The sequence below is a fragment of the Falco cherrug genome, chromosome 13 (assembly GCF_023634085.1).
Source record: "Falco cherrug isolate bFalChe1 chromosome 13, bFalChe1.pri, whole genome shotgun sequence".
Taxonomy (NCBI): Eukaryota; Metazoa; Chordata; class Aves; order Falconiformes; family Falconidae; genus Falco; species Falco cherrug.
In genome coordinates this window covers 15001884-15029314 of record NC_073709.1, presented here as the reverse complement: position 1 = coordinate 15029314, position 27431 = coordinate 15001884, and the positions used below count along the sequence as shown (strand labels likewise).

Here is a 27431-nt window from a genome sequence, read left to right as displayed (position 1 = left end):
TCGAGGCCAAGGCTGGGGGATCTCAGCATGGTGCTGCATTCCCATACTGTCCTGTTGAGCGTCTGGCTTCAGGGCTGAAGAAAGAGGGTAGGAGGTGCTGGAAGATCAGGTTGTGGATCTCTGCTTCTGCTGCTGTGCCTGACATCTTGCTGCCTTACTGTGCTGCAGTTTTCTCTTTTGTAAAGAGGAAAGAAAGATTCTGCCCCATCTCCTGGCTTGGAAGTGTGTTAAAAAACTTAGGGCGTGGGTCTCCCCTAGGTTTTAGATTCCCCCTGGCTGGAAGCAGAAGAGACTGCCGGGTTATCTCCGCATCCCTTCTGTTGTTCAGTTCACCACCCTTCCCCTGCCCCCTTGCAAAGCCAGAGGAGCAGGTGTGACGCATTAGGGAACCAGCAGCCAAAGGTGCTGTGGGAATGGAGACACTGGGGACACCTGACCCCACCGAAGCCAGGGAAATTCCCCACTTGCTGCCTAGGAGCAGCTGCTGTTGTTTGGGGCAAATCCTTTATGGCGCAATCGCCCAAGATGCTCTGGAGTGAGCTGCTCTCTTCCTCTTCCCTTCTTGGAGGGATAGCAAAGGAATGCTGTTGGGAAGGCAGCGTGGGTAGCCCTGGGCTGGATTGCTCCATTTTTTTTCAGTCTTTGCCTCTCACCTTCTAGCAGGGCCTCAGACCTGCTGCAAACGAGCCACGTCGTTCTGCTCACGGGCGTTTGGCCAACACCTGCCCGTAGTGTGTGCCCGGCGGGGCTGTCCCATGCCACCTTCACAGATGTGGGGCACTGCCGGGTGGCCCAAGAGCAGGAGCAACGGGTGCTGCCAGAGGGGCATGGCGGGGCCAGGGCTGCAGCGGGGTGGGAAGGCGAGGGAAAAGGGAGCAGCAAGTGATCTGCATTGTTTAATTTTTAAATAAAATAATTTTTTAAAAAAAAAAAAAAAAGATGCCTTGTAAAATGTTACTGGGTAGCCCCCTGATGGCTGCAGCCGGCTCTGCAGCCCTGCCAGGGCCGGGACGGGGCGCGAGGCTGCCGGGCCGGGGAGCCGGGGGCGGCCGAGGCCTCATCCTGCCCCGCAGCCCCCGGGCAGTGCCCGCCGGGGGAGGCCGGGGGCGGGTTCCGCGCCGCAGCCGGGCTTTTCCCTTGCGTCAGGCTCGGCCGGAGCTGAGCAGCAACCGCGGCGTTGGCCTGTCGGGGCCGCGGCAGTGGGGCGGCGTGGGCAGGGGGCGGCTCTCCGGCCTGGAAACCTCTTCTGGTTCTCGGCCCGGCCCCGGCGCCCCCGCGATCCGCTGACTTCCCCTGCCTGATCCAGTGTTTCCCACTGCGGTGCGCGGGGGAAGCGGTACCGGCTCCCGTCCGACGCCGCTGGCAGGGCCGGCAGCCCCACTCCAGCCGCCGCGCAGGCGGGCGCGGGAGCCGCGGCCCCTCCGGAGCGGCAGGGGGCGCTGTGGGGCGCCGCTGCGCGCCCGCCGGGCGGGGGTTCCGCCGCCGGGAGCGGAGCTGAGGGGAGCCGGCCGGGACCGGGGCCGGGGCCGGGCCGCAGGTGAGCCGTGAGGCCGGGGTGGGCGCGGAGGGTGGGTGGTGAGGCCGGGGTGGGCGCCCGGCCGCGGGCGGCAGCCGTCCCGCTCCGTTGGGGTGGGCGAGGGCCGCCGCCGCGTTGCCGGCCCCGTTATCGTGGACGTGGCCGCCAGGCGGAGACCGGCCCCGGAGCTCCGCTCGCCCCGCACTCGGCCGCGCGCTGCCTCTCCCCGTGCCTGGGCCCCGTCCGGAGCCTCAGGGCAGAAAGGCCCTGGCGCGGGAAGGGGGCTTCCCGCACGCCTCTTCCCGGCCCGGGGACCCCCCGGGGCCCGCCGGGCCCTGACCCGGCCGGGGGTGCCCCTGCGGCGGGCCGGCGGGGAGCCCGGCGCCCGGCTGCCGCTGCTGGCAGCCCCTGGGCAGAGGCGGCCGCTTGTCCCTGCGACCCGGCTTTGCAGCGGCTGCGGGGCAGGGAGGCGCAGGATCCCGGGCCGTTAGTGGGAGGCATGGCCTTCCAGGCTCCAGGCTTGCGTTTGGCCTCAGCCCTTCGAGGTGCTAGAGATGCGCTCGAGAGGAGCAGGGCTGTGGGCAGGGGTTTTTTTTCAGGCCTGTGGCCCAGGACCCAAATTTTGCATCACAGGCAGAGGGCTGTGGCCCAGCTCTGCTCTAAAGCGGCGCATTTGAGAGCGGCCTCTCCTGTGCCAAGGGGAACAGTAGCCGAGTCTGTTGTCTCAGCTCCCTGGCTGTTCCGCAGGCCCCAGACTAAGGCTCCTTTCATGTCTCAGCCTGTCGCCTGCTTGCCCGGCGTGGCCCCCCCTATTTCTACCTGTAACACTGGCATCCCTGTTCCTTTCCAGCCTCAGCGGGGCGGGCAGGGCCTGCTGCACTGAGTCAGCTCTCGGGGCCTGGGAGCTGCTAGCGCAGGCATAGAGAGAGCCATTGTCCCTCCGTAGCCTCTTCGTGGTTGCTGTGGGAGAGCAGAGCTGGTCCTCCTCCCGTGGCAGCAGAGGGGACCAGCAGGGTAACAGCAGGCGCAGTCATGCTGAACGGAGCCGGCTGGCTTTCGGTCTCTGTCAAGTTGAAGGGAGACGTGGCCTGTGAGTGTAGCAACCGACCCTGCCAAAAAATATCCCAACTTCTGCAAAAGTGGACGGTATTTCTGCGCCATCTTCCCAGCAGGAGGGCTGCTGCAATCAGCCACGGTTACTTAATACGGGCAAACCCAGGAGGATATGGGCAGCTTCAGCCCCAGGTGCCTGGACCAAGCCCTTTTCTTGCATCCCGCAGCACCCATACATGCGATGATGCCCCTGGAGCAGGAATGACAGTGTTGGAGGTGTCAAACTGTCTTCTATGGGGAGAGCAGGGGGGAATAGGAAGCAGGCACAGAAACCCATCCCCAGCTGTTTGCATCTCTCCCTGGGCTGGGAATTTCTGGGTTCTTTAAGTCACAGAAGGGAGATTTCAGGGTGAAACACAGCTTCAGCTTAGGTCAGGATGTTGGACTCTGGGGGACTGGCTGCAACAACTGCAGATATGAAAAGCCCCTGAGGCCTTTCCCAAGGGGACAAGAGGGTGGGGAAAGCTTGTTCATGAAACGGAAGGGGACTTCCTTGCCTTTAAAGCTCTGAGTTTGTAAGTCTCTGAGTTTCATGTGAGGGCTACCAGAGGTCACAGCTATTATTATATTGGGGCCAGGTACACCCCTAAAAAGGGTCTAAATTCCTTTGACCTTGTTTTTTGGGGAGGGGGTATTAATACCTTGGGGCATGTTTATATAGCCAGCCCCACAGCACCCTCACCTGGCTCCCAAGGCAATTGGGAGGCTTTTGCTATTTGGGAAATGAGCAGGGATGGAGCATGGACCAAGAAAACTGCCCAACCTCATGCAGGAAGCCACAGCTTGCTGTGTGAGGGGAGCGTGCAGGTGGCCTTGGGTATAGGAAGTTCTTGCCCGCTTGCCCATCCTGTTGTGTACCTGTACTCTTGTTCTTTGCGTGGCCCCTGAACATCACAGGTTTGCCTCTGTGAGGGAGGGGATGGTGGAGGGAATAACTCTTCCAGGGATTATTAAAATTGTTTTAAAGATGACTAGGCCACCACTTAGGGCTATAGCTGAAGAACATCAACTATACCTTGTCAGATAGTCCTAGTAAAATCCCAACCAGCCAGCTGGTAGGAAAGTTCCTTCCTAACCTTGCTCTCTGGCTGTGTATTGCCAAGCGGCTGAGCCCTGGTAATTTCCTGTGAGCTGTGAGGAACGCCTCGGCATGCTCCCTTCCAGAGCTGCATGGGGAGGTGGGGAGCTGGCAGCCTGAGCACTCCCTGGCTCTCCTCCACTCACCTGGTGCAGCCAGAGGGGGAAGCTCTGAACTGTTTGCTCTCAGAGGAAGGCCTTTCTGGCCACAGGCGTGAAATATGAGCTGCCAGGTAGAAGTCACTTTTTCCATTCGGTGACCTTTTCCACTCGGGAACTGTGCTAAAGTTTAACTTAAAAAGGTGAGATGTGAGGTGCTGCTTGCATTTGGAGTGAGGGCATTGTCAAAACCAGGTGGTTACAACAGTGTTCAACTGGGAACGCAAGTTTCTAAGTCCACGTGTACCTAAGCCAGAACAAACACCCTTAACAGAAGCAAACATATATGTCTGGCATGTGCTTTTCCAACTCCAGAGGGCTTTCCATGCTCCACGTACTGCCACCATCACTGTTGTCACTGGGGTAGGATCTGGGTGCTGCCTGCTGCTGGGGAGCAGGCCAGGCAGCAGGTGGTGCAGGCATGTGGAGCAGAGGTGGCTGTGTACCAGTAGCCCACCACCAGCCTCTTCTCTCTCTGCAGATTTTGCCCTCCCCTCGTGCATGCTTCTCCCCCTACGATGGCTACTGGTGAAGAGATACCCCCTGCCCTGCAGGACTCGTGGGGGGACTTCTGGCTCTTCCGTTTCTTTGTTAATGCTGCTGGCTATGCAAGTATTGTGGTGCCGGGATTCCTCCTCATCCAGTACTTCAAGAGAAGGAATTACCTGGAGACAGGTAAGGGCAGGAAGGCCTTCCACATCAGACCTCCCTCTGAGCTCTCCACACCCCCTCAGTCAACCCTGTTCAGCACTGGCAGGTTGTTTCCCCAGCCTGCTCTGTCAGACCAGGCTTGAGCCATTGGCAGAGCTGTATCCTAGAGCTGTGTAGGTGCTACCTTGAAACAAATTTTTCCAAGGCCCCTGCATGAGTAGATGTGGAGGCTAGCAGGGAAGACGGCTTCAGCTCTCAAGCTGGTGTAGCTTGTGGTGCCCAGGCTGTGGTTAATTCTGTCTTTGTGTTCTCTTACCCCATACAGGCAGAGGCATTTGCTTCCCTGTCATCAAATCATGTGTGTTCGGCTCTGAGGTGAAGTCTGTACACCAGGAAGACGGCTCCCTACCACCTCGAGCAGAGCCCACAGAGTCCTCTACAGCCCGACAGGTCTTCAAGCTGCTCTGTTGTGCTGCTGGTCTACAGGTAGGGGCCCTGTGCCTGTGTGTGTGGCTTTCCCACTCTGGGAGGAGGAGGCGGGCAGTCGGTTTGTGGCCATCACTTCTTTGAAGGTCAAGGATGCAGTGCTGTCCTTCATCAGGGCAGGGTTAGAGGCTGGCACACAGCTTCTCAACCAGGATAGTCCACCAGAGCTGCTGTGTCACCTTTAAGGGTTCTGAAGGTCCATTTAGCTGGTCGTCTGGGTTGAGACCTCCTGTCCATCTGATCGCAGTCCTCTGCAGCCACGGAGGGGGAAAACTCTTGTGATTCAGCAGATTGTTAGGGCTGCTCTTGTTCTGGCCCTCATGTTAGAGCAGCAGATAGTTTGAACCCTCTTATATCCCACACTTTCCTCTGTGTTACCTTCTGGGGCTGATGCGTCCTGCCTTGATGGATTGGATTTGAATACTGGAGAGAAATACTGAATTCAGCTACAGATAAACAGTAATTTTTATTCTTCGTTTCCCCAAGTCTCAGCTACAACCTGAGCATCATTAGGAGGGGCAGTTTTTTGGGGTCTGAGATTAAAAATAGAAATGTGGGCATTATGATACAAAAACACACACATCCCACAGCCAGCAGAAGACACCAACTCTCTGGCTTGCTATCCCAGCCCTTTCAGGCTTGCTGCGGGTCACCAACAAGTCCTTCCACCTCTCTGCCTCAGTTTCTCAGGAGGGAATGTGTGGTGAGAGGATGTCTGTGTTAATTCTGTAATTCTGTGAGGGATTTGGTACTGTTGCACCAGAAGTAGTTGCAGTGACAGCCAGAACAGTGATCATTCCTGGAAGACAATTGAATCTGATGGGTTTGAAACTAGAATTGATTTGGATGGAAGAACTGGGCCCAGGGAGCTGGAAGTGAAAACCAATGCAGAGGCCACTGGGAAAACTGCCAGGACCTGCCGCAGCGAGCTGGCACCAAAACTGCAGCTGTGCATTGGTAACGTTCCCCAATTCTGTCAGTCTGGTTCAACAGGCAACTTAATGCGTAACTGCCTGCTACACCAGGATGTTTGCTTTGCGGGCTACTCTCCCCTTGAAGAGCCTGTAAACTGAGCCTGGTTTGCTTGATCCTGGTTGTAACCACATGGGACAGTGTGTTCCCTCAGGTGGGTGGAGTGGGGGGTGGCCCCATCTCCCAGGGTCTCAGGGAAGCATTGCTGTGCAGAGGATGATGCAGCGCTGGGGCAAGCAAGGATCTCCTGGGGTCTGTTCTTCCCCTGGTTGCTTGCAGTGGCCATTGTGGGTCCTGACTTTCCTGTGCTCCTTCCGCTTCACAGGCCTCCTACCTCACATGGGGCGTCCTCCAGGAGCGTGTGATGACAAGAACATATGGTGCCACCGAAACAGACCCTGGTGAGAAGTTCAAGGACTCCCAGTTCTTGGTGTTCATGAACCGCATCCTGGCCTTCACAGTGGCTGGTCTGTACTGCGCCCTGACCAAGCAGCCGCGCCACGGGGCTCCTATGTACAAATACTCCTTTGCCTCCCTCTCCAACATCCTCAGCAGCTGGTGCCAGTATGAGGCACTCAAATACATCAGCTTCCCCACCCAAGTGCTAGCCAAGGCCTCTAAAGTGATCCCAGTGATGATGATGGGCAAACTGGTGTCACGCAAAAGTTATGAGTACTGGGAATACCTAACTGCTGCCCTCATCTCCGTGGGGGTCAGCATGTTCCTGCTCTCCAGTGCTCCCAACAGGCACGCATCTACTGTCACCACGTTCTCGGGCATAGTCCTCCTGGCTGGCTACATAATCTTTGACAGCTTCACCTCCAACTGGCAGGATGCCCTCTTCACCTATAAGATGTCTCCTGTGCAGATGATGTTTGGCGTCAATGTCTTCTCTTGCCTTTTCACGGTGGGCTCACTCTTGGAGCAGGGTGCCTTGCTGGAGTCGGTACGCTTCATGGCCCGCCACTCAGAGTTCACGGCCCATGCCGTGCTGCTCTCTGTGTGCTCTGCCTGTGGCCAACTCTTCATCTTCTACACCATCAACCAGTTCGGGGCAGCCGTCTTCACCATCATCATGACACTCCGCCAGGCCTTCGCCATCCTCCTTTCCTGCCTCATCTACGGGCACACTGTCACTGTCGTGGGTGGGCTGGGCGTAGCTGTTGTCTTCATGGCCCTCTTCCTCCGCGTCTATGCCCGCAGCCGCATGAAGAAGCGCAGTAAGAAGCTCCCACCAGGCGAGACCCCCGTACAAAAGGTCTAAGGAGCTGGGACCATGGCATTTAAGCTGTGCCTGCTGTCCTGCCTCCACGTGGGGGTACTTGCTTGATTTCTCAGAACCCGCTGAAGAGCAGGGTGGGGTATGGGTAGGCTGGACCAGTGACTCACCTGCTTTTCCTGGGGAAGGGGCTGGAACAAGCCCATGGAATGCTCTGGGCTGCCACAGCTCCAAACCTTTCCATTTGCCTTAATAGGTCAAAGACTTCTAGCCAAGGCATGGGCCTGGGGGCAAACCAGCATGGGTGGGTCTGCTGGTACTCCTGCCCCACCTCTGCCCCGTGGCTTCTCTCCAAAGTCACTGATGAACAGGGGAGCTCTTTTCCCTGGCACTGTCTTGCCTCTGTCACTACTACAGAGCTCAGGAGGAGGAAGGTGCAAGCAAAACACTAGCTTTCTTTTTGAAACACCTCCATGTGAGGCAAGTCCCAAGCTGAGCCTGTCCCAAGAAGGGGGGAGCCCTCAGCACCCCTCCTAGGAGGTGCTCCAGGTAAGACAGGCACAGCTAAGGGAAGGACTCCCAGCTCATCCTACCCCAGACCTGGTATCTGCTCCAGGAGGGCACTCTGCAGTGAAAGCATCCCTGTTTGGTTTTATCAGTTCATTGCCCCTGCTCTGAGACACTTTGTTCCCTTTGGCCCAGGCTGATTTTTATGCAGACTGAGACTAGCTGTTACAGTTCCCAGTGCTTGCTGAGTTGTCCTAGCTTTTTGGTTACATCTGCTGCTGTTACAGGCCAAAGGCTGCACTGCCCAAAAGCCAGCATCACCTTGGGGTGTTTCAGTGCCATTTCATCAGGTTTCTGGACTTTGCAGTTGCCATTCAGAGAAGCACAAATAGCCCCTCTTCTTCCTGCTAACTGGAGGCTTTGGCCCAGGCTTTCCCGGGGTCTGGCCAGAGCCCCACTGTGTCTGAAGGGTCAAGAGGAGAGATGGGGCAGAGCCCGCTTGCGGTGCCTTGTTCCTGCTCCACAGGCAGCAGGGGATGGAGCGAGTGGGCATCTGCTCTCCGGGCAGTAGGGGATGGAGCAGTGAAATCTGCTTTTCCCTGGGAGCCTGGGTTTTACTGGCCAACTCTTTTCTCAACACAACCTGACAGAAGCCAGGAGGTTTTGGTACTTTTAAAAGGCAACTTTTTTCTCTTTTTATTTTATTAAATTAAAAATATGCTGCACATATTGCCCTGGAGGTAAATGTTCTTTTAATATTTTTTCCATGTACCTGGAAGGAGGGGAGAAACTTCCTAACCCTTCATCTGTCCCTAGTCTCTCTGGGACAGCAAAACTGTTTTTCCTTTCCACACAGGTGCCTTTGCCCAGGTAGGTATTGGGCAGGGTTGGACCCAAAGCTACAAGGCCTGATGCAAGATCCTTGCACACATGACTGGGGAGCACTGCCAGGTTTGGACTACTGCTTGTGCTGGTGGGCAGGTAGAAGAGCTGTTAGCCTGATTCTGGTTTGGTTCCTGCATTCCCTGCATCATGCAGCTGGGGCAGCCTCAGCAGGTACAGCTGCAGCCTGTGTACTAGAGATGGTACAGAGGCTTCCTGAACACTTGCCTGTCAGGGGCGCCAGTGCTGCAGCAAGGCTTTGGAGGAGCCCATCCTTTATGGGGTGCATGTGTACCACCACAAGTTCCACAGGCCCCACACTGGAGCCAGGGAGGCTTGACTGGGGTGGTTACATTCTACTGGTACATATGGGAGGCCTGGTAAAAAAACCTTGACTGTAGGCCTATGTGATCGAATAGTGGTGAGGTCTGTGGTCAGAGATGGGCCCTTGGCCTAACAGAGCTAGAGAAAAGGGAGACTGGTGAGGGCTGCAGAAGAAACAGAGGAGGAGACTAGGGACAAGAGCTGCTTATCACGGTGCAGTTAGCCGAGCCAGCAGGGATAACAGCTGGTGCTGAACACAGGCCAGGCTTCAGAGCTGTTAGCTCTCCAGCAGTTTTACCTATGCTCCTTTTCCTAGCTCTGCACTCTTGAAAGTGCCTGTGCAGTCTCATGGCCTTCCATCCTATCCTGCCTCTATAAATTCCCCAATATCTGCCCCTAGCACCTGCTGACAGACTGATGTTGGAATAGATTTTTTTCCCCCCTCTTTGGTCAGAAAGAAAATAGGTTGACTACCAGGCTGGGAATGGGATACCTTTTCTACTAGATTTAAAGAAAAAATGAGAAAAAACCCAACCCCAAAACATTAAGTTAAAAAGTAGTGACTACCAATTTGGCAAAGCATTCCTACAGAGAGAAAAATCTTAACATTTAAACATGTTTCTGTCCTGTCCCAGGGAAAGAAAAGCACCCTGAAGGCATTTGCTAGCTCAGCTGCAGCACTGCTCTAGCAGCCTGCACCCAAACAGCTGCCACAGCAGCAACACGGTGCCCCACAGTGCCTTGGTGGGCAGCGAGGGACTCCAGCAGGTTCTGCCTCCTCCCCACCCCATTGAAGATGGATGCTGACAAAAGCCCGCTCTTATTTTGTGCCCATCATTGCTGGCAAGACAGACCTTTATTTTCCCTGACAAAGCCCAGGGAGCCATTGTGGCTAAGGCTGACAAACCTTGCTTGTGGGGCACGAGCTTAGCGAGGGGCACATTAATCAGAGGTGATGCCCCAGGCTTCATCACCTGCAACAGGCAAAAGCCAGGAGGTGGCCAGATACTGCCAGCCCCCCCAGGGCTGCAGAAGCCCAAAAGGGGCAGGCTGGAGATGGGAGGAAAGAAGGAGTCTAGAGCATGGAACCTTTTGGCCTAAGAGCAGCCCCCTGGCTCTGCCCTGCAGTGGAACAGGCAGACAGCTCCTGCACCCAGAGACACGCAGCTCAGACCAGCCAGCAGCAGTGCAGGCTCAGGTCCTGGCACAGCTGGAAAGGTCTGTCCCTGGGCTGTGGGGTATGCAGTGCCCTGGGGGTGAACTACTGCACACTGGAGATGACCCCGCTTGCACAGCAGGTCACCTGTTTTTCCTACCCACTTTGCGGTACCTGGGCAGGGAAGGGGTAAAGAGCACCTGAAACAGAGCTCTGAAAAAACAGTTAGGGTAGGGGAGAGACAAGAGTCACAGGCTGAGACCCTTTCATCTGTATGAAACACAAGGGATCCCACCACATAAACCACATTTCTTTGACACTTTTAATTCCAGTAGAACAAAATAGAAAAATGATCCAACAAAAAAATAACCAAACATCCTGCCCTGGATGTTCAGGGAGGCAGCAGCTCAGAGAAAGGGCTCTTCCACCCCAGTGGAAGAAGGGCAGTGTTTGATGCCTACTGGGAAAGCGGGAGACCTCATGGCAGGGGAGAGGGGGGAAGCCTGATGCCTCCTCACCTCCACTCCCCATCAACTGTTCCTACAGAAGCAGAAAGACACAGAACAGACAGGCCTCAGGCCGCCTGTATCACTACTGACAAACAGGCATTCATGCCCTCCTGCACCCTGCCAAAAACAACCTCAAAAGAACAGACACCACCAAGGGGTCAGTAGCAACTGGTGGGAGCAGACCCCCTTTCTAAGCAGACATGATACAGGGCAGAGGCCTGGCAGGTGAGGAAAGAGGCTTCCTCCTACTTCAGTCTACCTCTTCCATGTGGGATACATCTTCATCTCGCTCCAGTGGGGGAATTTCATCAGAAACTGCTGCACTGGGGTCCTCTGCAGTCACCTCATCTTCATCAATGCCTAGGAGAGGGAGGAAAGGAAGAGATGAGGCCTCCAAGAAACACCTGATCCCAGAGGTACAGCCTCTCCCAAAGGCTCCTGCCCACGGCCTAAGGCACAGGGCTATTAGCATCCAGTAGTCAGGCCAAGCCACAGCACCTCCCGATTTACATTTTTAGCTAAATAGCCAATTTGGAGAAAAAAGCTGGATGCAAGCACAAGCTGTTTCACCAGATGGGCCACATCACCCATAAAAGACTTTTGACATTCACTCTGAAGAAATAAAGCACCTCAGCTTGTTATGGGAGCAGCCGGTGGTGGCTTCTGGCCTTATGAAGGACAGGACAGGCCACTCAAGAGCCCTGAGCCCTCCCAAAGTACCTTGGCTCCAGGTTTCCACCTGCCCATAGCCACTTCATGTACACAGCCAGCCCTGCACATCACACCAGCATGGCTCACTTACTGGCCTCTACTCTGCCCCAAGACAGTTACAAAGGAGCCTGACCAGCTAACCTGCTTTCAGGAGCTGCTCCAGGACTGAGCAGTTGCATGGACACCTACCAAGCCCCAGTTTGATCATCCTGTAGATACGGTTGGAGTGGGTCTGGGGATCTTCCAGGGAGAAACCAGAGGACAAGAGAGCAGTCTCGAAGAGTAACACCACCAGATCTTTGACAGCTTTGTCATTCTTGTCAACATCAGCCTTCTGACGGAGGGTTTCCACGATTGGGTGGTCAGGGTTGATCTCCAGGTGCTTCTTGGCCATCATATAGCCCATGGTAGAGCTGTCCCGCAGTGCCTGAGCCTTCATGATGCGCTCCATGTTGGCTGTCCAACCATAGGTGCTTGTGACAATGCAGCAGGGAGATGAGACCAACCGGTTTGAGACAGTTACCTGCCAACATAGCCAAGAGTTAGCTGAGCAAGGTCCCCATACACCCTGGACTGGGCCCAGCCACAGCTCATATGATAGCCCAAGGTCTTTGCCCCAGATTCACCTGGGGACACCCCAAAGCAAGCAGAGATCCTCTCCAAGCAGCTCCAGGACCACTGCACAGACTAGTTTGGACAGCTCAGCCAGCACCTTCAGCACCCACTGCATGTTTCCCACACTTACCCTCTCCCATCAATGCATGTAATTGGGTCAGTGCCCCTCATCTGCAGCCTGGCTGCTTAGAACAAGATGGTGCATGCTGGGACCTCCAGTCTCCTTTAGCGGCTCCTCTGCAGGAGATGAGAGGCATGCATTGAGCTGGGGCCCTTGCTGGCATCACGGAGGATGCAGCCCTCCTCCCTCCAGCCCAGGGCTGAGCTCCCTGCCCATCTCACCTTCTCCACCTTCTTGTCCAGGATCTCCTTCATCAGTTTGCAGAGGATCTCGAACTTGGCCTTGCTCTCTTCCATCTTCTTTTTCTCCTCCTCATCCTCAGGCAGCTCCAGACCCTCTTTGGTGACCGATACCAGGATCTTGCCATCAAACTCCTTGAGCTGCTGCACGCAGTACTCATCAATAGGCTCCGTCATGTACACCACCTCAAAGCCACGCTTCCGCACACGTTCCACAAAGGCCGAGTTGGCAACCTGCTCCTTACTCTCCCCTGTGTTTGTAGGGGGTAGAAATGAGATGTCACCAAGATGTTAAAAGAGTTGGTTACAGCAGGACAAACAGCACCAGTCACTCAGAACCCCTAGCATAAACTGGCTGCAGCCGGGGCTCCAGGCCCAGTGGTCTTTCCCCAGCCCCCAGGGGCGAGCTGCGATTCAGCAGGGAGGGCCTGCTGAAGGCAGCACTACCAACCCAGAAAAATTTGCTTCAGGTTAGGGCTGGTAGGTAGGTGACCTGCCTCCACCTTAATAGGGCACAGAGGAGCTCCGGCTCACCTGTGATGTAGTAGATGCTCTTCTGAGTCTCCTTCATACGGGACACGTACTCTGAAAGCGAAGTCACCTCATCGCCTGACTGGGATGTGTGGTAACGCAGCAGCTCTGAAAGGCGCTTTCGGTTGGTTGAGTCCTCATGGATGCCCAGCTGGGGGCAGAAGAGATGCATGAAGCCTCCAGGATGGGACTTGCATGTACTCTGCCACCCCTGAGGCACAAATATCACTGCCCACCCTCGATCATTTGAGTGCTGGGCCTAAGGCAGCCAGAGGGGCCGGCTGCCCACAAAGGCCCTCTGGGGTACTCGCAAGACCACCTCAATCTTAACACCCATGCAGAAAAGACATGGCACAGTGTGCCCAGCTCACCTTCAGATTCTTAGAAAAGGCCTCATAAAACTTTTTGTAGTTCTCTTTGTCCTCTGCCAGCTCAGAGAAAAGCTCCAAGCATTTCTTCACAATGTTTTTGCGGATCACCTTTAGGATCTTGCTCTGCTGGAGCATCTCGCGAGATATGTTTAGAGGCAGGTCCTCTGAGTCCACAACACCCCGGATGAAGTCTGAGTAGGAGAAATGAAAACAGGAGTCAGGTTAAGAGCTCTGAGCTTCATCACATGAGGAAAAGTGCCAAGACCCACACCAGCTAGTGCCTCATCCAGACACTGTACTGGGAGTGGTACCACAGGCTGTGGGGGTCCCAGCTCTGCACTGGGAGGCTGAGGCAGGGGACTCTTACTTAGGTACTCGGGGATGAGCTCGTCACAGTTGTCCATGATGAATACACGCCTCACATACAGCTTAATGTTATTTTTCTTCTTCTTGTTCTCAAAGAGGTCAAAAGGGGCACGGCGTGGGATGAAGAGTAGGGCCCTGAACTCCAGCTGCCCTTCCACAGAAAAGTGCTGCAGAGCCAGGAAGGAAAAACAGCTGCTGGGGTGGCTTCCCTTCTACCCCTTTCCCCAGGACCTGCTGTGGGCAGGCTGGACTGTCATTCCTCAGCCCTGGGGCTAGCAGGGGGGCACAGCAGGGTCTCTAGCATCCAAGCAGCCTGCATTGCCCCCTCCTCAGCCCCACTGCCCCCTACATGCCAGGGGTCTCCAGCATCTGGCAGGCCTGAACGGAGGAGTCATGCTTCTCTGAAGCCCAGCATCCTCCCGGGTCCTGCTTTTAAGCTGGTACTGCCCATGCCTCCACCCACATGGGAGTCACAGTGCAGGCTGAGCCACCACCAAGTGGCCCGGGAACCCTCAATGCCCCTGAGGTACAACCATGTGGTGGCTCTAGGTACAGCCTGGTAAGGGGCCCTCTGCCTCTCCTGGGAAGCCAGAGTGGCCCAGCACCCACCTTGACAGCCAGGTGGTCCTCCCAGTCATTTGTGAGGCTTTTGTAGAACTCGCCATACTCCTCCTGGGTGATGTCATCAGGGTTGCGGGTCCAAATAGGCTTGGTCTTGTTCAGCTCCTCCTGGTCAATATATTTCTCCTTTATTTTCTTGGTCTTTTTCTTGCCCACATCTCCCTCCTCCTCATCAGAGCCCACATCCTCAATTTTGGGTTTCTCCTCATGTTTAGATGCTGACTCTTCCTCTTCCTTCTCATCTTTCTCCTCCTCTGCCTCATCATCACTGATCTCTTTCTCACGCTCCTTCTCCAGCTGTGGAGAAAGGGACAAACAAGTACGGTTTAGCCCCAAGCAACTATGACCAGGAATCCTTTTGCTGCAGATGAGAAATGACAGTCCTCAAAAGCCCACCAAACACAACATGTGGAACCAGGGCTTCTCCTGAAACCAGCCCTCAGAGTCCCTCCATAGCTCATGCAACCAAAAGCTGTGTCTGAGGAGACAGGGGCAGGAAACCCTCCTCCCTCCACAGGTAGTTTAGATGACCTCCAGCTGCACAGATCAAAGCCAAAAGCATGGCAGGGTACCCATCACCTTCACCTCCAGTAAGACCCCAGCCTCAAAACACCTCTGGCCATAGAAGCTAGGAACACCACTGCTCAATAGCCAGCAGCCAGGAACTATGGATGGGAACGGAAGAGACTGTACTCTGTTCCTCTGGGCTCCTGTTTCCAACACCACCCACCCCTGCCTCCAGCTTTCCAGTCCCCACAGTCCCTCCCTTAACGCACATAGAGCGTGATGGGGTAGCCAATGAACTGGGAGTGCTTCTTCACCACTTCTTTGACACGCCGTTCCTCCAAGTACTCTGTCTGGTCCTCTTTCAAATACAGGATCACTTTGGTGCCCCGTCCAATAGGCTCACCTACAGTGTGGTAAAAAACCAGTGTTTCAGGGCATAGTGTTAAAAGGGCAGAGAGCAAGTGAGACCAGCTCCTCAAGGCTAAACACTACTTAACACCTAACAATAACAGGCATGACTGACAACACATCACAGATCTAGGGAGCACCAGGAAAAAAGGGGTGCTTCTAGCAAACAAATACACTTGGGGTTTTGTACAATACATACCGTGGTCAGTTCGGACAGTGAAGGAGCCCCCAGCTGATGACTCCCAAGCATACTGCTCATCATCATTGTGTTTGGTAATGACAATCACCTTTTCGGCCACTAGATAAGCAGAATAGAAACCCACACCAAACTGCCCGATCATGGAGATGTCTGCACCAGCCTACGAAAGCAGAGAAAGACTGACAGATCACTGAAGAGACAGAAGATGTCTGCAACTGATCCACAGCAGCAAAGAACTGGGTCAACATGTAAAGAAAAAGAGGCATGTGCCTACAAGCAGCCAGCCCTACCCTCAGCTCCTCCCTGCTGCTGGAAAAGGGGGGAAGCGCACTTGGGTAGGCCAACAGCTCCCACAGCACAGAAGACAGCAGGGCTGGGTTATAACCCAGTGAAAGCCTAAGGCCCAGGCCGTAGGGACCCCATGCAGCCAAAGGTAACCCACCTGCAGGGCTTCCATGAAGGCTTTGGTACCGGATTTGGCAATAGTGCCCAGGTTGTTGATGAGGTCTGCTTTTGTCATCCCAATGCCAGTGTCCACCAGGGTGAGCGTGCGGTCCCGGGGGTTGGGGACTATGTCAATCTTGAGGTCCTTACCACTGTCTAGCTTTGAGGGATCTGTCAGGCTCTCGTAGCGGATCTTATCCAGCGCCTAGGGAAAAAGGTGATGCTTGCCACAGCCTCCCTCCCCCAGCACATGCCTCGCTGGCTGCCTAGGCACCAGCCTCTCCCTGGGCACCCCCAGCAGGACATCACCCTCCCCCAGAGCCCCCCAGCAGAAGAGGGAGACCGCCTGCAAAGGGGCGAGGAAGGCCCAGGCTCACGTCAGAGGCATTGGAGATGAGCTCCCGCAGAAAGATCTCCTTGTTGGAGTAGAACGTGTTGATGATGAGCGACATGAGCTGGGCGATCTCCGCCTGGAAGGCGAAGGTCTCTGCATCCTCCTCCTCATGCTGCACGGCCTCAGGCATCTGCAAGGCAAGCGGCGGCTGTCAGCGCCAGGAGCACCGCCCTCGCCTTCTCCCGCAGCAGCGACCAGCGAACGGGGGACGCCTCCCGCCGGCGGCCTTTTATAGGCACGGGGGGTGTGTGCGCGCACTGCCCACCGTCTCCTTCCGCCTTAAAACGGCCCTGCTTCCTGCCGCCCCGTCCCGCCCTCCGCCGCCCCCGTGAGCCGCCTCCCTACCGCCCTGCCCAGCCCGTCGGCCCTGCCCACAGCCTCTACGGGTCGGCCGCGCTGCCGTTCCGGGCCCCAGGCGGTGCGGCAGGGCGCCCTACAAGGCCCCGCAGCGTTACCGCTTAGCGGCGGCGGCCGCGGTGGAGGCGGCCGCGTAGGTGCCGGCCCGCACCTCCGCGGGGGACTATTTCCCGCGACGGGTGGCGGAGGAGCACCGTGGCGGGTGGGGAGCGGTGCCGATGAACTTCCAGAGGTTTCTACGGGGTTACGGGCGGTGCCTCGGCTGCTGCCGGCAGCAGGCTCCGGGCCTGGGCGGGGGGCTGCGCAGCCCCGGGGGCGCCGCTGTCTCAGCTCCGTCCCGCGGCTTCCCCGGGGCCCAGAGCCGTGTGGCTTTGCCGGCCTGAGGCTGGGCGCGGCCAGGGCCCTGAGCGTGAGCAGGGGCCGAGATGGGGAGGCGGGCTGTAGGGGTCGTGTCAGGGCCTGAGGGCAAAGCAGGCCCGTTTCCCCCCTGGGGAGCCGGCGTTACGCTGTGCCTCTGGAGTCTGAGGGCACTAAGGTGATGTCTCATCCTCCCCGTGGGGGCAGAGGCCGGGCTGGCCAAGGAAGCTGGGGGTAGGGTGGGGAGACCCCGGCCCCACAGCTTTTGGCTGGGGGTGCCGAGGGGGTGATGGAGAGTGATGTGGGGTGGAGGCCTGCTGGCAGGGCGGTATAGTCTGTCGGCCCCCCCAGGAGCAGGAGGCGGCATTCTGGCTGTTCCCAGGCATAAGGAAAGCTCCCAGGTGCATGTGCTGCAGGTTGCTGCACCCCCGAATGTGCATCCTCTCCTTATCAGAGGTGCTGGTGGTCCCTTGGCATACCCCAAGGGCAGCACCCCCCTCCCATGCTGCCAGGTCCCCGTAGTGGAGAACCACTGGCCCTACCTCTGCCAGGGGTGCCCTGGCCACTTCAGCGCCTGATGGGCTACAGGGGACCCAGGGAACGATGGTGCCTGCTCCCTTCAGCCCTTGCCCCTCCCCAGCGGTGATGGAGACACACACATACCCAAAGGGGCTTTTTGGTCTTTTTATAGAAAACGGCAACTGTATAGACACATTTACACAGTCAGGGGATGGGAAAGCCAAGGGAGAGGTCAGGCCTCCCCCCGCAGCACAGGTGGGCAGGGAAGGCAGCCTGGATGGGGAGGGCCTTGCCACCTCTCCTCTTGCAGCCCACAGTGGGACCTCCTGTTAAACAGCTGGGAGGCAGAAAGAAAAGAAAGGCAGAATCCCAAAATTAAAAAAAAAAAAAAGGAACAAAGGCGAGGAGAAGGTGTGGTGTGGAGACCCCCTCCTCCCTCAGCCTAGCCACAGTGTTGGCTCTTTATGTGGGTGGGACATGGATGTCTACGTTCCTGGGATACTGCTGGGAGCCTAGCCTGGGATATATACTGGGGATGTAAGCCTAGCAGAGAGTGGGGATGGGGAGGCTGGCTGGGGCTCTCCTCCCCATCTGCAAGTCTCAACAGCAGGGGAAGTGGTGTGGGATGTTTCCAGGCCCCCCTGGAAGAAGAGGAGAGGACAGCAAGTCCCTAGGTGCCTTGGGGACAAGGGCAATAGAGGGAATAACACTGGATACCAGCCTTCAACTCTTGTCAGAGAGGAGGCGGCTGAGAATGGCTTTTGGCCTTGAGCTGGGGAAATTATGCAGCGTGGGAGGCAGCTGGACCTCTGTGATATCCCAGGGGTCTTACACACACACAGAGCACGGGGAAGGAGAAGGCACGTAGGCCTGAAGGCATCACACAGCCGAGCATGGCAGGAGCCAGGCCAACCCCACAGGAGTGGAACCGTCCCTGGGTGTAACATCTGCCGTGGCAGTACGATTTGGCAGGGGCAGGCGTGAGGTGTTATCTCCCCACGGCACCAAGGTATCCAGGGCCTTGGAGGAGGATGCGGAGCCGTCTCTCGGTGTCCGTGCACCCTCCAGGTACCTCTGCTAGATGAGAATTCGGAACAGAAAGGAGACCGCAGCTCCTAGGGCCAAGCCCAGTGACAGAAAAAAGGCCATGATGGCTCCAGCTGTCTCCGCTTCATGAGCAAGCACTTTCCTAGGGGAGAAACAGGTGTCAGACCCATACTCGGGGATGTGTGCCCCAAGCCCTGCTGTGAGTTGAACAGAGAAATAGGAGGCCACAGAGGAGCCAGCAGCTGTTGGAGCAGCAAGACCAAATCCACCTTGGCTCCAAGACTCTGCCTCCACCTTATGGGCTCATAAAGACAGAGAAAGTGCATCAGGCAGGCTGCCCTGAAGCTGCCAGCACCAGGGATGCCCCACCTTGACTCCTGCCCCCATGCACTGCAGCCCGTCTGGCTGAGCCCTGGCTGGGCTCTTCATGCTGCCTGTGTTCTTGTGCTGGGCAAGGGTGCTCACCCTGCTTTGGTGCTGTGCCACGCTTTGCTCCCCTCCAGATCCCTGCTGTGCCCAGCCACTTCCCCAGAGTGGCAGGTGGGGGAAATGGGAGAGCCCAGACAATGGCTTCCTCATCTTTAGGATATGAAGGCACAAGGCTGGGAGATGGGACACCGGGGTTTTCTTCCCTGAGGTGGTGTGGCAATTCCCCTCTGCACCTGCATCCCCTTCTCCAGATCCCAGAGCTGGGCAAAGCCAGACTCCAGAAGTCACACTGGGGCTGGCAACTGGGGGTGTAACCAACCCTTCCCCTGTTCCGAGCTTTTACTCACTTCGGCCCAAAGCACATGCAAAGGCTGGCCAGGTAGCCGTTGGAGATGGAGAAGAAGATCATGAAAATGATGTACCAGGCGTCATGAGAGAAGACGACAGGCAGGTATTCACGGGGTTGCACGTTGCACAGCATGAAAAGAGGGATAAAGATGACACGGAGGGCCACCATCACTGGCAGGAGGCAGCTGTCCTTCCCAGGCTGGGAGAAAAACATAGGTCACTGAGCAGCTGAGAAATGGACATTCCCCATCCCACGGCATGCTGGCAGGGGCTATACAGAGGCTGTCCCTCCTGTCAGGGCTGTGGAGAAGCCACAGAGATGGCAAAGTTGCTGAGACTTCCTCTACTGCAACAAGTCTCAGCATCACCACCTGCTGTGGTAAGGATGTCGTACCAGGACTGAAAGTCCTATTCCAGTTGACTTGGAGAGCAGCAGCGCTAGAGCCAAAATTCTGAGGTGGGCTTGTGAGCGACTGCTAAGCCCTTGCTGGAAAGAACACACAGGCAGGCAGGAGAGCCTTGTGCATATTCACACAATCTGCTCCTGCAGCAAACCACCGTGTAGGACAAGGTTGGCTGAGGTAAATCCCCTCTGGCACCTCAGGGCCTGCAAACGGGGTTTTAACCAGTTCTTCAGCCTCCTACGCTATCCCCCAGCCAAGCAGAGCGAGATCCAGCGATCTGAGAAAGGGATTACGCTGGAGTTGTTTCAGACAGTGCTGGGAAAAGCACAGACCGAGTTACGGTCTCCTCAGATCCTAAACAGAGTCCCTGGACATGTGACACTGGGATGAAGAAGGCGGCGGCATCCCCCTGTGGCTGGGACCAAGGCAACCCCTGGTACGAGACATGCCTGGCTCTGTCTGGGGGCCCCTCGGTGAGGTGCCAGGGTCGCAGATGGCAGGGCTCGCTGGTCTCGGTCAGGAGAGACCCACAGCTGCCTTGGGAGCCGCTGGGCTGGTGTAGCCTTGGGATGCCTCATGAGCACGGGGGGAAGCTGAGGTTGGGCCAGCTGCTATGTCTGTGGGCAAACTGGCAGGAGCAGCCTCTCCTGCCTGAGAAGAAAATAAGCAAGCGGGGCCCCAACCAGGGAAATGAGGACCAAACCGCAGGCAGTCAGACTTTCCACACAGCCCTGTTTTGGAAACGTCTCCTGCTGGGTCATCCCACCATGGAGGCTGTAGCCTGGACACCAGGCAACACGGCTCATGGCCAAGGCTGAGGGCAGCCAGCTGTGGTGGCCAGGGGAGAAGCGGCTCCAGGCCGTGGGGAAGCCAGGCACGGACAGAACCCATGGTGCTGAGAAGCTTCTCTAAACAAACAGCCTGAACAATACAGGGAGAAACAGCACTTGGGGGTGGGTGAAGGGGCAGGAAGAGTCGCAGCCAGGACAGCCCCCTTCCTCACCCACCACCATCGCTCCCATCACTCAGCTCCAGCAGCTTTAAGCGAGGCAGGGGAGATGAGAGCAAAGGGACATGGCAGGGGACAGACAGCTCTGTGACCCACATGGCATGGCTCTGTCCTGCTCCCAGGATAAGGCTCTTTAAAGCAGCTGTGTCCTGTGCCGAGGCCAGAGGTTTTATTTTGGGCTGCCCTGTCTTTCACCCTCTTTCCCTGCCGCCGTCCTGTCTCACTGTTTGCATAGCTGGAGTGAAGGTTTGTTTACAAAGAGGCTGAAATGGAGGAGGCAGCTTCATCCAAGCCATGCTGAAAGAGGGAGGAGGACAACACAACACTGTGGTTCTCGGCTCTGATCCGTAAATCTCTGCTTAGGACTTAAAGCCAAGGCAGAGGCCAGCTCTGCACCTCCTTCCTGCTCCAAGCCATGGATGGCAGCCCCAGTGAGAGTTGCGGCCAAGGGGCCTGGGGATGGAGACTGCCAGGGCGTTTGCTCCCTGCCCCATGCTTACCCATGTGAAGAGGGCAGTGAGACTCCGTCCTGTCCAGTCAAAGACATTAAAGAGCAGGAAGCAGGAGACAGGGATGAAGTAGAGACCTGAAAAAGGGGCAGAAGGTCACTGATGAGCCCAGGGTGCCCCAGGCTCTCCTGCCAGTTGCATGGAAACTGTCTTTCAAGTCTAGGTTCTCCTGGTTTTCCACTAAGGGCTGGAATGGTCTCCTAGCCGGGCTGGTGTCCGCATCCAAATCATCAGGCACAGTGGTTTCCTCTTCCCCTCAGGCATACTGAATCGAGTTTGCATGGCAAAGTTTCGGTAGCAGGGGAGCTACAGGGGTGGCTTCTGTGAGAAGATGCCAGAAGTTTCCCCCATGCCCAATGGAGGCAATGCCAGCCAGCTCCAAGACGGACCCACCACTGGCCAAGGCCGAGCTAATCAATGACAGCAGTAGCGCCTCTGGGATAGCAAATTAAGAAGAAGAAAACAAATATCTGCACCAGCAGAAGAGAGGAGTGAGACTACGTGAGGGAAACAACTCTGCAGACACCAAGGTCAGCACAGAAGTGGGGGGAGGAGGTGCTCCAGGCACTGGAGCAGATTCCCCTGCAGCCCATGGTGAAGTTCATGGTGAGGCAGGCTGCCCCTCTCAGCCCACGGAGGTTAATGCTGGAGCAGATCCCCACCTGTAGCCCTTGCAGGACCCCACGCCAGAGCAGGTGGGTGCCTGAAGGAGGCTGTGACCCGTGGGAAGCCTGCGCTGGAGCAGGTCCTAGCAGGACCTGTGGCCCCGTGGAGAGTAGCCCAGGCTGGAGCAGGTTTGCTGGCAGGACTTGTGACCCCACCGGGGACCTAGGCTGGAGCAGTCTGTTCCTGAAAGACTGCACCCCATGGGAGGGACCCATGCAGGAGCAGTTCATGAAGAACTGCAGCCTGTGGAAAGGACTCAAGAGCTCATGTTGAAGAGGTGCATGGAGGACTGTTTCCCGTGGGAGGGACCCCACGCTGGAGCAGGGGAAGAGTGTGAGGAGTCCTCCCCCTGACTACCCCTGAGGAGGAATGGCAGAAACATGTGAAGAACTGACCACAACCCCCATTCCCCATCCCCCTGCACCGCTGTGGGGGAGAAGGTAGAGAAATCAGGAATAAAGTTAAGCCTGGGAGGAAAGGAGAGGTGGGGGGAAGGTATTTTAAGATGTAGTTTTTATTTCTCATTATCCTACTCTCATTGACTAGTAATAAATTAAATTTATTTTCCCCAAGTCAAGTCTGTGGTGCCCATGACAGTAACAGCTGTGTGATCTGCCTGTCCTTATCTTGACTCACAGGCCTTTCGTTGTATTTTCTCCCTCACGTCCAGCTGAGGAGGGGAGTGACAGAGCAGCTTCGGTGGGCACCTGGCATCCAGCCAGGATCAACCCACCACACATGCCTACTACTTCAAGCCTCACTTTCTTTTCTCTTATTTCACCTTGTTCCCAGTTTCGTCCTACCACACCCCATCCCTGGCCACACTTACCCCATGTGTTTCCCTTTCCGAGGACAGTGGACACCTTTGCTGTGATGGAGGGAAAGACACCGATGGTGACAGTGAAGACGAAGCAGACAGACACAGCCATGACCCAGAGCTAGGCAGATGAAAGAAAGAGGCTGGAACCAAACACAGGGCAAGAGACCAGTGCAGGGCTGGTCTCCTCTCCCCATGCTCTCCTACCCCTGTGCCCATCCCCTGGTATGAGGGGCAGCGCGGGGGTTGCTGGCAACTCACAGACCTTCTTAAAAATAGCAATGACCGAGGGCTTCTCATCAGGGTTGTGGATAGGGATGATCTTTGAGTTACTCTGCTCCATCCCATTGGGCTCATCTGCAGGGAGAGACACAAGTAGGGCACAGCAGACCCCAGAAAGCTGAGATGTAATATAGTCCTTCTGTCTCATTCTTCCTCTCAGCTCTTCCTCTTTTTCTTTCCTCTCCCTCCTCTCCGCTCCTCACCTTTCTTAATTAGGTCTCTTTTGGTCTCCAGCTCTGCATTGTACACGTGGTACTCTGTCTTGTCCTTCATGGAGTAGTATCGGAAGAAATCCTGCAGAGATACAGCCACGGAAAACTCATTAACATGTGAGGAAAGAAGGCTGCCAGGGGCTGTGTGGTAATAGGCGATATGGGCAATATGGGCAAATGCAGTACAGGCAAAGTATTCCTTCTACTTACGTCTGATACTGATGCTTTCCTGCTCACCCAGGGGCCCATTTCCACAGTACCCCAAGGATACTGGGGTATCTGAGGTGCGAAGTACCCCAGAGAGCTCCCTCAGGAGAGCTTGCCCTGACCCAGAAGGTAGAGGCTGAGCCAAGGCTGGGGTACCGGTGGGCCACAGCCCTTGTGCTGTGGTGTGCAAAGGTCCCATGTTCCCACACCCCTCCCCACCAGGACGACAGGGTCTCACCATGCGAGGCAGAAGGATGTAGGAGAAGATTGCCAGCACGATCACCACACAGGCTGTGGTGAAGTAACCAATGAAGCCCTCAGGTTGCTGGGCGCCAACTGGGAGGATAAGGAAGGGAAAAGACAAGGGGAAAAAGGAAGATGACAAGGCCTGAAAGGAGCAAGGCCCTGCTGTCATCTCCCCCCAACCCTCCAGCATAACCCCAGCAGACCCTGTTAGCAGTGGTGCCCTTGGGAAGGGCCTGTCACCCACAGGGCAGGGATTACTCACTGGCAATACTGAAGATCATTGCCAAAGCGGCAAAGGTGCCTGCCAAGCCCTGCCCACTCATGATGGGAGCTGTGTAGCTGGCAGGCAGGAGCCCTGCCAGCCCAAAGAGGCTGCTCTGGAGGATGGCGCCGAAGGCTGTGAAGGGGAAAGGTGAGCAGAAATGAGAAACCAAAGGCAAGGATGAACTCGCACCTCTGCAGGGAGCCAAGGCCCCTGCCCTGTGAGGCAAGGTAGGTCCCCCCTCCTCCTGGGCTCTTTTGCAGTGAGGTTCATGCTTTTCTCCCAGAGAGACCAGCCCTAGCCATTGGGCTGTGCCCCCTTCCGTCCCCCCACTACCTCACTCACAGTTGATGAAGACGATGCTGATCATGGTAAAGATGAAGAAGGGAAGAGGATCCATGGTGACCTTCACCATGATTGCAGTGACTAAAAACACCAGCCCAATGGCCACCAGGCTGCCTAAGATGCGGATCTGCTGGGGAATCCTGCAAGAGAGGATCTCGGTGAGGAAAACCCACTCCCCTGAAGCCTGTGAGGCTGGGGCCAAGCTCTCCCATGGGGAGAATCCAAGTGAAACCCCAGCACGGCAGACCAGTGTTTTGCCTTTGACTTGACTGAATGGGCTGCAGCTTGACTCAGTGCTGGGGCAGGAGGATGGGCCAGGGCTGGGTGGCAGGGGCAAGGATGGGGCAAGGCTTACCGCTGGTGGATGAAGGAGTTGAGGCAGGTGAAGATGAGGAGGGGCACCATGGCGCAGAGAGTCATGAAGTTGTCAAACATGGACCTCAGATAGGAGGGGGACGAGGCAGCCGCACCAGTCTGGTTCTGGGACTGGCTCGTATCCTCCGGGTCTGCAAGACGGCTGATGAAATACTGCGAGAGAAGGAGCTTGGTGGGGCCAAGGTGCTGCGAAGCCTCCCCCTAGCACACTCAAGCCCCCCTCTAGCCCCATGCCCAGCCCTCCTGTCGCCTCAGTGCCACTTGTCCCACCCAGGTCACCCATGCTTCTGTCTCCTGTGTGCAGAAGTGGGGAGGCTCTATGCTGTTCTGCCACACCTACACCATGGTCCCTAGATGTGACAGGGGACAATTAGTGTCACGGACAGCAGCAGGAGGGAAGCCCTCACCTCCCTGGCAGTCATGAAGAAATTCCATGGCAGCAGTGTTCCCAGGCCAAGGATGAAGAAGATCAGCCAGACAGCCTTGTACCTGTGGAGGAAACTGGTTTGGAGCAGGACACTGGGCAGGGCAGGGGACAGGCATTGCTTCTGACTGTCCCAATCCCTAAGCGGGAGGAACCAGGAGAAGGAGGGAGGACAGAATTTATTGCCCTGCCCCTGGCCTGGGCTGCTGGAGGAGATGTGGCACCAGAGGGGCCATGGGAGGCCCTCCCCAGGAGGGTACAAAGGTGCGGGGGGGCTGGCTGCTCCTCAGCAGGTGGCACCCAGATGCACAGTGGCCATTGCCAGAGCTGGGAGGGAGTCATGCTCCCCAGGCGCGTCCCAGTGCTGGGGACTGTTTACAGCCTGATTGCTATGGAAAAACTGATAGAGCATCTTGAGGAAGGGACAGCTTGGTAGTTCAGTGAGCATACAGGAGCGGGGGTCCCCCAGATGCTGGGTCCCCCCGTGCTCCCTCACTTCCTGGTATTCTCGATGTGCCCCCACACTTACACCAGAGCCTGGCTTTACCTATCTTGGGGCCCGTCTCTTGCTGTCATCTTGTGTGGCAGGAGTCAGCACAGGTCAGCACCCAGTCTCGTGGCTGCTCTCCGTCTGGAAAGCAAACAGAGGATTTTATGGGGGAGTGAGGGGCACAGGCCCAGCAGGAGCAGCACGGATTTTAACCCCAGGCCATGCCACCAAGTAAATGCTCCACATTACCAGGGGCCAAACAGAGACAGCAAACTGTGAGAGCAGTGTGCAGCAGCTTTGGAAGCCTGCAGCTCAGAGCCCTTCAGTGGAGGGACTGACACACTGCTTTATTCTGCTGGCTGGGGGGCACCAAGCCTTCCCTCTGAAAGGAAAACCGCTTTCCTGAGATGCCCAGGCTGCTTGGCACTGGCTGCCCAGCTGCTCTGCCACAGGCTCTTAAGGGATTTGTGAGCCTGTAGCTCTCTGCCCCCAATCCTGGAGCTGCCAGTGAAGCGTATGTGCAGCGAGCTGTGTCCACCCCGCTGCCCTCCCCACCTCCCTCCAACGCCTGGGGCACGGCGGCACAAAAGACACATTTAATTCAGCAAACTCTCCATCCAGAAGCATGCAACACCCCCCCCCCCACCCCCCCCCACCCCCCGTTCCCATTCCCTGGGACTCTCATGGCCTTTTCCTTGGAAAGCCAAGAGTGTCCTTGGCACTGCTGTCCTCTTCCCAGCACCCACCGCTCCTTTTCCCCCATCACCATCTGCCCAGCCCTTGCCACCACCCTGGCATTGCCCTCCCCACAGACAGCCCCGGAGATGCAGCCCCAGGAGCCCTGAGAAGGGACCTCCTCTGCCCGGTCCCCACCCCCCTCCTCCTGGGGCAGAGGATTAGCTGCCCCGGAGAATCCGCAGGCCTGCCTTGTCCTTTTCCAGTCCAGGCGGCACAGCATGGGGTGCTCCGGCACCTCTCCAAGGGCTTCATCTGCAGCGGGGCTCCCGGTGCTGAGCCCCCGGCCCCCCTGGGGCATGCCCCTCAGCCCAGCACCGCCGCTAGCTACAGCATCCCTGCCTGCACAGTGCCAGGTAGGGCGAGGGAGGAGGCAGGCGGGAAGCAGCATGCTGGGATCTGTAGTCCCTGCCAGCCCCGGCACGCATTAAAGACAGCGGTGGCCCGTCCCTTGTCGCAGGTGCCTGCGTGGCTGTGAGCACCGCTCACCTCCTCCCCTGGTGTGGTCCTGCAGGGTGCGGAGCCTACGGCTGTGATGGAGCTGAAACAGAGCCGGCAGGATGTGGAGAGGGATTCAGGAAGCCCGCTGGCTGCTTCGAAAAGGCAGAGCAGGACAGCAGTACTGCATGGGACCACCAGCCCCACCAGCCTGCAGGTGCCACCTTGTTGATGCCAGAGCCATGTGCAGCACAGCTCCCCCGCCTTCCCATGCAGACAGCTCAGGGCACGGCAGCTCCTGCCTTGCCCCCGTGAGCTACCCCAGGCTTCCAAAGAAAACATCCCAAAATCCCAAAATCCCCTCCTGGCAGCCTGCCGGTGCCCCTGTGGGCAGGAGACACCCCAAGCCCTGACCCTGGATTAGCAAGGGGATCTGCAAATACAGCTGCCACCCCCCTGCACACAGAAATGCCACCGGGGCCACTGCTCATCCCCAATCTAACAGATCTCACCCCAAAACAGGCAGGAGAACCCCAGCTCCTGCCACAGGTTCCCAGCAAGCTCTCAACACACTGCCCCTTGCCCAGCCAAGCCCCTCGCCCCATGCCCAGCCCCCCACCAGGTTGCATCAGTGTCCCAAGAAACAGGGGTAAAGACCAACCCCACAGACGTACCTGGGGAGGACAGAGCCTGGGTAAACCCCGTGTTCAGCGTATTTGAAGGAGGTGTATGTGTCCCCTTACGCACCCCCCGGCGCTCAGGGGTGAGCATCAGGCCCCAGCTCAAGTCACGGGGGCTGGAGCCACGTGGGTCTAGCAGCATCCACGTGGGAGGAGAAGAGGTGTCGAGTACCAC

The 27431-nt window shown here is 56.9% G+C and overlaps 3 protein-coding genes across 11 annotated transcripts in view; 1 reads left to right on the top strand and 2 right to left on the bottom strand.

Annotated features, from left to right (window-relative positions):
• Nucleotides 1-1195: 1195 nt before the first annotated feature.
• SLC35B2 (solute carrier family 35 member B2) lies at nucleotides 1196-8439 on the top strand. 2 transcript variants are annotated; one of them, XM_055726177.1, is made up of 4 exons: nucleotides 1196-1537; nucleotides 4347-4540; nucleotides 4842-5002; nucleotides 6300-8439. In XM_055726177.1, the coding sequence occupies exons 2-4, from the start codon at nucleotides 4384-4386 to the stop codon at nucleotides 7236-7238; spliced, it is 1257 nt and encodes a 418-aa protein (XP_055582152.1). In that variant the 5' UTR covers nucleotides 1196-1537; nucleotides 4347-4383; the 3' UTR covers nucleotides 7239-8439. The 2 variants fall into 2 exon arrangements, with proteins under 2 accessions (XP_055582152.1, XP_055582153.1); XM_055726178.1 differs by lacking the exons at nucleotides 1196-1537; nucleotides 4347-4540 and adding an exon at nucleotides 5838-5959 and having other exon boundaries at nucleotides 4865-5002.
• Nucleotides 8440-10366: 1927 nt separating this feature from the next.
• Nucleotides 10367-16419, bottom strand: HSP90AB1 (heat shock protein 90 alpha family class B member 1). 2 transcript variants are annotated; one of them, XM_027805242.2, is made up of 12 exons: nucleotides 16275-16419; nucleotides 16082-16228; nucleotides 15703-15909; nucleotides 15261-15420; nucleotides 14923-15056; nucleotides 14135-14443; nucleotides 13527-13692; nucleotides 13160-13350; nucleotides 12792-12939; nucleotides 12240-12508; nucleotides 11472-11805; nucleotides 10367-10931 (listed from the first exon to the last, which is right to left on the bottom strand). In XM_027805242.2, exons 2-12 carry the CDS (start codon nucleotides 16226-16228, stop codon nucleotides 10822-10824), a joined length of 2175 nt encoding a protein of 724 aa, XP_027661043.2. In that variant the 5' UTR covers nucleotides 16275-16419; the 3' UTR covers nucleotides 10367-10821. The 2 variants fall into 2 exon arrangements, 1 of the variants encoding a protein (XP_027661043.2); XR_008735040.1 differs by lacking the exon at nucleotides 10367-10931 and adding an exon at nucleotides 12028-12134 and having other exon boundaries at nucleotides 11668-11805.
• A 1063-nt stretch (nucleotides 16420-17482) lies between these two features.
• SLC29A1 (solute carrier family 29 member 1 (Augustine blood group)) overlaps nucleotides 17483-27431 on the bottom strand; it is a 36801-nt gene continuing 26852 nt past the window's right edge. For 6 of the 7 annotated variants that reach the window (XM_027805248.2, XM_055726176.1, XM_014279852.3 and 3 more), the window contains 12 exons: nucleotides 25461-25544; nucleotides 24897-24978; nucleotides 24470-24642; nucleotides 24115-24254; nucleotides 23770-23904; nucleotides 23500-23597; nucleotides 23046-23136; nucleotides 22826-22917; nucleotides 22573-22681; nucleotides 21069-21154; nucleotides 19155-19354; nucleotides 17483-18520 (listed from right to left, as the gene is read on the bottom strand). In XM_027805248.2, the coding sequence (XP_027661049.2) occupies nucleotides 18409-18520; nucleotides 19155-19354; nucleotides 21069-21154; nucleotides 22573-22681; nucleotides 22826-22917; nucleotides 23046-23136; nucleotides 23500-23597; nucleotides 23770-23904; nucleotides 24115-24254; nucleotides 24470-24642; nucleotides 24897-24978; nucleotides 25461-25489 (1347 nt within the window). In that variant the 5' untranslated portion in view covers nucleotides 25490-25544 and the 3' untranslated portion in view covers nucleotides 17483-18408. Of the gene's footprint in view, nucleotides 18521-19154; nucleotides 19355-21068; nucleotides 21155-22572; nucleotides 22682-22825; nucleotides 22918-23045; nucleotides 23137-23499; nucleotides 23598-23769; nucleotides 23905-24114; nucleotides 24255-24469; nucleotides 24643-24896; nucleotides 24979-25460; nucleotides 25545-26329; nucleotides 26443-27431 lie in introns of those variants that run through there. The other variant, XM_027805249.2, reaches the window with a different exon arrangement.